The following is a 9,825-nucleotide window of genomic DNA, read 5'->3' on the forward strand; positions in this document are numbered from 1 at the left end:
TATTAGGCCTTAGATGCCTTGTAGTTGGTCTTGGATGCCTTTTTTGGGCTTTTTATGGATTTGGGCCTTAGGGCGGGGGGGGGGGGGGGGGGGGGGAGGAGGGGGAGGCCCATTGAGGTAGGGGTAAAAGAGCCCTTTTTGCCTTAAGTTAAGAGTTAGGGTTTTGGACTTGAGTTCGAGATCATCACTTTAGAAGAAGAAGAGCAATCATAGAAGAAGAAGAAGTCATTCTTTCATGAAGAAACCCTAAATCGGTTTTTAAAGGAGGAATATATCATTTATTGCTTTGTCAATCATTATTATGCCATGTCATAATAGTTAAGCCAAGTTATCATTTAACCTGTAAGAACCAATTACCGGTGGCTAATATTTGAACAAAACATATAGTTTGTTGGTGTTTTTTGTACAAAAAGTTTACTTGGATGATATTTTTTGAACATACCAAACTTGGATGGTGTTTTTGAACAATTTTGAAACATAGTTACCTCTTTGAGTCAATTTCCTATTGTTTTTTTTTTCCTTTACTTATTTTTTACCGGTAATTGCCGGTTACCAAATGTCAAATTTGAACAAAGAATGTACTTCGCTGGTGTTTTTCTGTACAAATGCTTTACTTGGATGATGTTTTTTTGGACACACCAAACTTGAATGACATTTTTTAAACGATTTTAAAACATAATTACTCATATAAGTCATTTTCCCTAATTTAATATTAACTTAAATATTTAACCCTAAACATCCTTCTAATATATAAAAGATATTTAATATATATATATATATATATATATATATATATATATATATATATATATATATATATATTTTTTTTTTCTAGTTAAACATCAGTGGAAGAAACATAAAACTTAACTGAACAAAAAAATTAAAGATTTTAGATGTTTGGTTAATCAACCTCGAAGAAATATAAAACCGATTTTTTTAACCTAAAAATCATTACGATGTACCAGGTTTTAGGTTTGATTTTGGATATTTTAAACTTTCCTATTTGAAACAACCTTATGTATGAAATATTAGGGGTTGATATTAGAGATTTGTGGTATTATATTAGGGCTGATTTTAGGGTTATCTAAAAGTTTACGGAAGAAAAAAAAGATACTTAAGGCTTCCCATAAGGCCCGAAAATAAATGAAACAAGAAGGGGTGAGTTTTAGGGGTGTTTGTCTCTTAAAACATCTTTTAGCTTTTAAAAAAACATAAAAAGCTAAAAGATGTTGGGTAAAAACAACAGATCTTGTAAAAGCTATTTTTGTATATAAGAAAAATGAACTTTTTAAAAAAGTCAAATAAACCTGATTTTTTTTGTTCAATTTTTCATAAAAAAAACTTTTGCCTTCTTAAAAGCTAAGTCAAACACCCCTTAATAAGAAAAGTAGCATTTAGTGGGGTATATGCAATGTTCTAAAAAGCTCGTCATAGTTCCGCCATGGCGCGCCATGACTCCAAGGCTTGCACCTGTCGCCAAGCTTTGTCAAAACGTCGCCTTAACTCATATATGTGTATAAAAATGAATAATATTTGAAAATACATATAAAAATATTAATTATATAGAAAGTTGCCGCCTTAAGTCACGCCTTACAAACGCCGTGACTCGCCAAGGCTCGGAAAAACTTAAGGCTTGACATTGCCGCCAAGTCACGCCTTACATTATTTAGAACCTTGGGTATATGTGAAAAAAGCTTGTGAAAATAGTTGGTTATTTGTATGTTTTTTTTGGTTAAACTATTATTCTTCTAAATAAATTAATGTGTTTTGTATGGTTTTCTTTATCAGTGAATATAAAAGCTTCGGATTTTGTTTAAGTGGTTTCTATAAGAAATATATCTTTTGTGTATGAAATATATATAATCATCTTCAGTGATTTACGAGTTTGCTAGAATAAAAGCATTTTAGGCACATAAAAAAAGTTTTGGCTTAAAATTACCATGTGTTACGACATTGAGAATAAAAAAAGATTTTGATTTTTACCCCTTTTCAAGCTTCATTGATAGAAATAGAATAAAAAATTAGAGCATGATTGCTTCAATAACAATTAATTATTTAGTTATTTATACTTTTTAACTTATTAAAACTGATTATTGTAATAACGTTAAAGATAATATTTTAAAAATGTATGAAGGTTATAAATAATATTTTAAGCTTAAATTTATTTGAGATTTAAAATAGTCAATTGATAATATTATCTATACCATTCATAATTTTTTTTAAAAAGAAAATTAATAAATATTAAAAATGTTAAAAATAAAGATTTAAACAAATATAATTTTTTGAAAGTTTATAAATGTAACATACACGTTTTGAAATCGTGTTTTGTAATGAATAAAATTGTGAAATACTATGTGAAATTGAGTGTTGAGTTCTAATAGATGGTTTTTACTAGAAGTGAAAAAAAACTATGTTTAGAATCACTCATAAAATATTAGAAGTCTTATGAGATTCCAATTAAAAGCCAAATAGTGAAATATAGCAAAAATATAAAATTTGAAATAAGTAAAATTTTGTTATTGAAAGTTGTAGATAATCTTGTTAAAAACATTTAGGCAAAAACCTCGTCGAAATCCGAGTTATAACGAAGAAGTTATGACCAATCGAAGATTCGCGACAAAACCGGCACGGCGCCAAATGACGTAAAAAGTGAGTTTTTGATAAACTAATTTTTAGCCTTAGTGATATAAATGAAAGTCTTAGTATTCGTTAAACCGAGAAGTTCGATAAAAAGAACGCCAAAATCTGACTTTGTATGAGAAAGTTATGATTTTTCTAAATTTCGGAGTAACAGTAGACAGCTAAAAACTCGAATTTTAGATCGAGCGATATTCAGCCGATACAACCTAAACGAGAATTGAAGATCTCGTCATTTGTAGTTCAACGGTAAAAAGTCTGACGAAAACGGATGTCGGATGAAGAAGTTATGGATTTTTAACTGATTTTCCTGTCCTAGTCTGTTAAAAATAATAAGATTAAAATAAATTCAAAATTAGCCGATGGAGTCTAAACGAAAGTTGTAGAGTATATTCTCACCTACGCGTGCATATAAAAAACGTTAAAAATAATAATATTAAAATAAATAATAATATTAGGAATTTTTGAAGTTATTAAACAAAAATAAAGGAAAAATCAAAATCTTATCCGAGGCCGTACGCCCCGCGTAGACGAGGTTAAGCCCAGCGTACCTCGCACGTATCTGGTCCGGAGTTAGCCACGTAGTCCGTCTTCGCATGATCGCCACATAGAAACCACGTCCGAGGCCCAAAGTCCGAGCGGGTGACACCTCGCATACGCCCAGCGTACCGAGGATGTATGCCCAGCGTAGTAAGGTGCTTCGCACACTATAAAAGGGATGCGAAGGTCTCCGGAAATGTTTGCTCATTTTCACTCTTTTACACCCTCTACTCCCATTTTTAGCCACTTTTAACCCCCAGAAGTCCTGTTATCATCCCCGACATCTGAAGCAAGCCCCGACGCCCTGAAGATCCCGAGAAAATTATATTTTAAGTCGAAACTCTGCCCGAGTAAAGTCCGGTTTTCAACTAAAAACCCCGGTTTCGCCCCAGAAAGTCATATTTGGAGCCGAAGTATTGTCCAAATTATTATTTTAACCCCGGTTATTTGAAGGTGAGTTCAATATATAGGAACAATTGTATGTTATGTGTTATATGTGCTATGTGCTTTTCAGTGTTATTATTCCAGGTTATTTTCCTCGTGTTATTTTATTCGCTATTTTTTATAGCAAATGTAATACTTTTGACCATGTGATCAGTGAAAGGACTTAGATTCACATTGGTACTGGTACGTAGCCTTTGGTCATGTAGAGCATGTCTCCGTAAGAGAATGACTTCTATTCTATGGCATTGGCAAATGGTTAGATAGGACTATAAGCCTGAAATCCAACAAGATGTTAATCAGAAATTGTATGTCTTCTATGCCATTTGGGCCAAAGTTTTATTGATGTATATCAAGCATTGAAAAGTATATCTTTGAATAAAGTCTTTGATTGATATGAACGCTTGTCACATGATTTCACATATGTCTTTGTTGTTCCTCTTTGCTTCTGCCATATTGATGTATATATATGGCATAATGTTATATTGTATCTGTTATTGAGCTCACTAAGCGTCACCGCTTACCTATCAATGTTTAACAATTGCAGGTGATAAGTAACCAGTATAATCATATATTGTTGAAAGAATTAGAATAGTTTGTAATAATACTTTCGTACTTAAGTTTATGTTTATATAAATTACAATATCTTGGGTAGTTATGTATTATATAACACTTTGTAATAGTCGGTTTGTATCCAGTAGTTTGTAACCTCTTTATCAATGTAATATATTGTTTTTATAAATATGCAGTAATAATATTGTGAAGTATGAAAGTTTGAATCTTTCAAAAACACGAAAGTTGTGGTCTTTCAATAAATAAATACAATATTTAAAGACTATGATTTAACACATGATATGTTTGATTTCTAAAGAACTCATACAAATTCTTTTATTTAAGTGATTCGAGGCCCGATATCTTCTATTGCTCACCCTAGGCCTAGAAAAAAAATGTGTGAGGCTTTGACAGATTCTTAGGGATAGCCATTTTTCAGTTTTTACCCCATCGATTATAGGAGAGAAGGTTTAGCCACCCATTTATTCTACTCAATTCTAGAGATCATGACACTTTCTTTTCCTCTTTTTCCAGTTAAACTCACAATCATTGAATCATAAGTTCTCCGAGATTGATCACGTTCTGATTAATCAATAAGCAAAATAGGAATATCTTGCAATAATTCAAAACATTAAATCCAAAAAACTCAATAGAGAAATACTTGAATCTACAAAAGAAAAACAAGAATACACGAAAGGAAAACTAGTAATCGTCTGAATCCTCATTGATGGTGTATGCATTGCCGTTGTCATCATCGTCATCATCGTCACTGAACGATTTGTTATCAGTATCAGTATCAACATCAGCACCAGCACCAACACCAACACCAACACCAACACCAGTATCAACACCAACAACACCCTGAGCATTAATAACAAGATTCCTAAGAGCATCAAGATCTATGTTACCATCACCTTTAATAGCACGTTTAAAGGGTTTAAGAAGCTTCTCATATCTCCGAGGGTGATCGTACAATGTAGGTGTTGTGAGTATTTCTTTTTCCAACCAATATGGATCATATGCAATTCTTGTATTAAATGATTGATACAATAGTCCAATATTATACATTATGAACCTTAATCGAGGACCTTTTTTCCCAGATACAAACTTCATTACACTTCTTAAAAAGAGCGTAACTTGGTCATTTGCCACCATGTATAAGTACTGAAAACAACCACATAAAGCTTTTTACGATTATACCCTTTGTGTTGGATAAATAAATAAATAAAAGAAAGAAAGAAATGAGAGTGATTACCATAACTATTAGACCAATGAGTGCCAAGGTGGCTTGCAGTATATCATCCAACATCTCACCAAAGCCTTCATCCTCTGATCCACCAAAACCATCGCTGCCACCTCCACCACCACCACCACCACCACCATCACTGCCACCATCATAGTAATCTTTCTTCTCGATTTGTTGGCGGAGTACATCCTCTAGTGATTGTTCCTTTTTAAAACTACTCATAGCTTTCTCCATTGACTTCCATGGGGAACCCTGGAAAGAAAACAAAAACTTAATATGTTCAATTTCCGATTGAATGAGTAAATGACCATTTTACCCTAGAAATGATGAATAAAAAATTGACTGTGTAACTGTTATGAACTAAGGAATGAAAGGCATACCTCATCACCATTTTTGGATTCTCCTCCTTTCCCACCAAATAAACACACAGGTGTGCATGGTTGAAAGCGAGATGCAGCAGTTCTTTGCATCACATGACATTTCATTAATTTTGTGCATTTCTTTGATGAATCAAATCCAATGGTTGGTTTTAGGGCATTATGAAGATTAGATAATTTCACTGGTGAAATGCATTGTATAGCTGATCCACGGATTGTGTTATATTCACGTGAAGAAGGACGCACTGCAGTGACTTGAAGGTAACTCATCTCATCAACTTGTTTATTTATAGTAGCCAAAACATTGAGATTATAATAAAAAGGAATTCTTGTAATTTCTTTGTTCAGAAAAACCTGTAAAGAGTGAATCACGATGTCAACTTCAACATCGACATCAAACAAACTACATAATCTTTTGGGGAAATCATCAATTCATCATATATCATTCAAATTTTTAGGAAATTAAACAAAAGCTGTATGCTAACAGGACCTCGAAGTAGGTCTAAACCATAACCCTACAAATAATCGCGTTAAACAGAATTAACCTAATTAAAACAAATTGTTAACCTAAACTTTCATTGACGAACTCTGTAAGTTTAAAATTTCATCCCAAAATCGAAAAGAAAATATCAGCAAAGCAAAATAAGACAGCGAATTTAACATATTACATATTCAAATATGATGCAAGTAACGAAATTAATGTGATACAACATTGCATAATTTAGTTATAAATAAACTAAAGGATAATGGAAATTGGGGGAAAAAATACATACAGTAGAGAAAGATTAAGGCTTTGACTCGATGCAGAGGGTAGATGACTGAGGAGCTGCCGTGAAACTTCAAATTTTGAGGCATGCGGCGGAGTCCGGTGGCAAGAGTGGACAGAGCGAGAAACAAGATAGAGTGATAGGAAAACTCAAGGAGCGAATTTCATAAAATTCCCCCCCGACTCCTGCCTAACCTACATTTTTAGTCCCCTGACAACTAAGGATTATTACTTTTTATTTTATGATTATGATTATTATTATTTTTTAAGAAACTATAGGTTTGAAGGTATTATTATCTTTTTAATATGATTAACTATAAGTTGTTTTAAAAAGTCATGTAAACGTGACTAATGAAAAATAACTTTTGAAGGACGATAAAAACTATTTTCAAAAGTGCTTATTAGCTTTCCAACACTTTTTAAAATTATTGAAACCATCTTAAAAATCTTATGGACAAAATCGCATCAAATGAACTCACCCCATGGATTAGCGGTCATTTTTCTTTAACATAATCAAGTTATAAACTTCTCAAACCCTAATATAAGGGGAAAATCGCCTGATAACAACAAAAAAGGTCGAAAAAACCATTAACCCATAAAGTCAGTAGTAGAAGTTGAAAGCATGTAGTGAAGAAATCTTGTACAATATAGACCATCTTGTAGAAGAAAAATACAAATAAGAGATACCTAGATCTCGTGTGGGTTTCTTCTTTGAAATAATTAATTAGTTATACATTAAAATGTTTTTTTTTTCAAGAAAAAAGGTAGATATACACACACGTAGAAGACAAGATGGACAAGTTTTCTAAAGGTAGGATGTTGTTTAATGGTGAAACCAGATAAAAAAAAAAGACTGTAATATCATTTTCTAACAAGTTATTCCAAAGTTTAGTGACTTTGTTTTGTAAAACATTTATAACATCATCCCTAATAAATAAAGATCTTTTTGTCACATGTCACATTATCATTTATTTTGCCATATATAATTTTGTGGTTATTTAAATTAATGTTTATTCCATATGTCATTTTATGGTTTTTTCATTTTATTAAATTCTAGATAGTATTTAAATACAATAATAAGTGCATATCAATTTCATTAATGAACTTTCATTCTAATTTCAAAATTACTAAATTAAACTCATCTCTAATAAATAAAGATCTTTTTGTCATGTGTCACGTTATCATTTATTTTGACACATGTAATTTTGTGGTTATTTTACATTAATGTTTATTCCACATGTCATTTTATGGTTTTTTCATTTTATTAAATTCTACATAATATTTAAATACAATAATAAATGCATATTAATGTCATTAATGAACTTTCCGTTTAATTTCAAAATTACTAAATTAAAAATTTATTAATTTTCCTTATTTATTTATCTATATTATTTGTTTAAATTTAAAGCGAAAAACACTTTAATTTTTATAATTCAATATTTTCTCACCGTTCTTATAAATTCATACATCTCAAATGTTTAGAATTTTGTATTTAGTTTTTCTTTAAAATAAACTCATGTAATACATGAGTCTCACACATAGTTTATTCATAAAATAACATTTATTCGAATGGGACATGCCTCAATGAGGTAAAACAAAACCGAATACACAAACAAGAAAACAAATAAAAATAAACTAACTTAGAAATTAGAAAAAAAAAACATCAAGACCCTTCTATCCAAAACCATTCGCAGCCCCAACAACTAGAGTGAAACCAAAACAAGCCCACATACATGGGTCCTACAAGGATGATAAGAAAAAGTTTGGCCGTTCATCCTATCAACTATAATAAATTATCATTTTACCATATGTCAATATGTAGTTTTTTTAATTTTTAAAATTAAAAAATCACATAATACTTATATATGCAAAATATTAAATGTAATAAATATAATAATAATCGTACTTAATTTGTTTTTTCTTTTTTTATTTCAAAATTTTATTTAAAAAATTACTTAATATTTAATTTTGATATTAAATATTTTTAATCAATCTCTATCCTAATACATAGTCCGAACAATTGTAACGTTAACATAAGGCCCACTACCACAAGGGAAAACACCACCTCGCGAGAGATCCAATGCAATAACACAATATGAAAATAATAGAAAATGGGCCCACATAAGGTCCAAAAACATATAAAATCAACAACAAGCTAGTATCGATTTGTTAATGAGCCAAGAATATAGAGGCTCTTGTATGTATGTAAACAATTGCTAGTCATTCATCTTTTTTTGTTCAAAAATAAAGCAATGACTTTTGTATAAATAATGTAAAAATTTCAGTTAGACCTGTTACAAAATATTTGACATATCTCTCATCAAATCCATCTTGTTCTCAGAATCAAATGTCTGGATTTTATACGCCAAATCCATAGTAAGCCACCAAAAGTCCAAAAGTCCTTGGTACAAAGATTTATAATACACGCTATTATGATTAGTTTGTTGTTGTGTCCACTTATTTGGCTTCCATTACTAGAAAAAATGGTTTTCCATGATAGATAATGTCTTTCGTAAATACCCATAAATGACTGACAAATTTTGGTAAATGAAAGCTATGTCATAAACGAATATGAAAAACATGAGCTTTCAAAAATTTACGACTTACCTTTATGACGTACAATTATGACAAACACACACAACATGCATTTTAGTACACATATTTATGACTAAATTTGTATGTTGTAATTCGTAACATTTTTATAACTTATCGACTTGAAAGACCCTGTATAGTGGTTGGTCTAGGCGTAGTCGTTGATAGCAGTAGATATGTAATTATTAGTGTTTTGTCATGTGTTTACGGTCAGAATGGGTTTACGGCCGTAAACACCTTACGGTCCTTAGTCAAGTCTATAAATAGCGAGTTGTGTCAGTCATTGTTGGTTGTTGATGCTTTCGTATACTCCCAAGTTGTATCAGACGTTTTATACCATTGAAGCGTATGCAAGCTTGGTCTTTTGGTCTATATTCGTTTATTAATTCGTGTTTGCATCTGTTATTATCTTTGATCATTGGTAGATCTGTTTTTCGGGACTTTACAATTGATATCAGAGCAATACCAGTGTCAAAGGCGTTCAACAACTGCGTTTTCAACTAATTCGATATTCACAGCAGTATAGAGGGATTTATTCCAGTCAAAATCAAAGTTTCTCGAAGTTTACGGCCGTAAACTCCTCTTCACGGGCACAATTGCATTCCTCGAAAACGATTGTTTTTCACATCATTCAAGCCTTCGTGATCACATATTGGTTCTGACATTTAATTGAG

General features: G+C 31.3%; 1 protein-coding gene across 1 annotated transcript; it reads right to left on the bottom strand.

Annotated features, from left to right (window-relative positions):
• Nucleotides 1-4,719: 4,719 nt before the first annotated feature.
• Nucleotides 4,720-6,722, bottom strand: LOC145054833 (uncharacterized). The gene is made up of 4 exons (XM_079003099.1): nucleotides 6,567-6,722; nucleotides 5,797-6,147; nucleotides 5,426-5,668; nucleotides 4,720-5,334 (listed from the first exon to the last, which is right to left on the bottom strand). The coding sequence occupies exons 2-4, from the start codon at nucleotides 6,061-6,063 to the stop codon at nucleotides 4,873-4,875; spliced, it is 972 nt and encodes a 323-aa protein (XP_078859225.1). The 5' UTR covers nucleotides 6,064-6,147; nucleotides 6,567-6,722; the 3' UTR covers nucleotides 4,720-4,872.
• Nucleotides 6,723-9,825: the final 3,103 nt, after the last annotated feature.

Source organism: Lactuca serriola, chromosome 5 (assembly GCF_051521515.1).
Source record: "Lactuca serriola cultivar US96UC23 chromosome 5, Lser_US96UC23_V15, whole genome shotgun sequence".
NCBI lineage: Eukaryota > Viridiplantae > Streptophyta > Magnoliopsida > Asterales > Asteraceae > Lactuca > Lactuca serriola.

Excerpts from the sequence above, each read along its gene's own strand:
- LOC145054833 (XM_079003099.1), bottom strand. The coding sequence starts at position 6,063 with ATGAGTTACCTTCAAGTCACTGCAGTGCGTCCTTCTTCACGTGAATAT. Across the intron at positions 5,669-5,796 it reads AATCCAAAAATGGTGATGAG|GGTTCCCCATGGAAGTCAAT; the intron begins GTATGCCTTTCA and ends TTTTCTTTCCAG. Across the intron at positions 5,335-5,425 it reads TCATTGGTCTAATAGTTATG|TACTTATACATGGTGGCAAA; the intron begins GTAATCACTCTC and ends GGTTGTTTTCAG.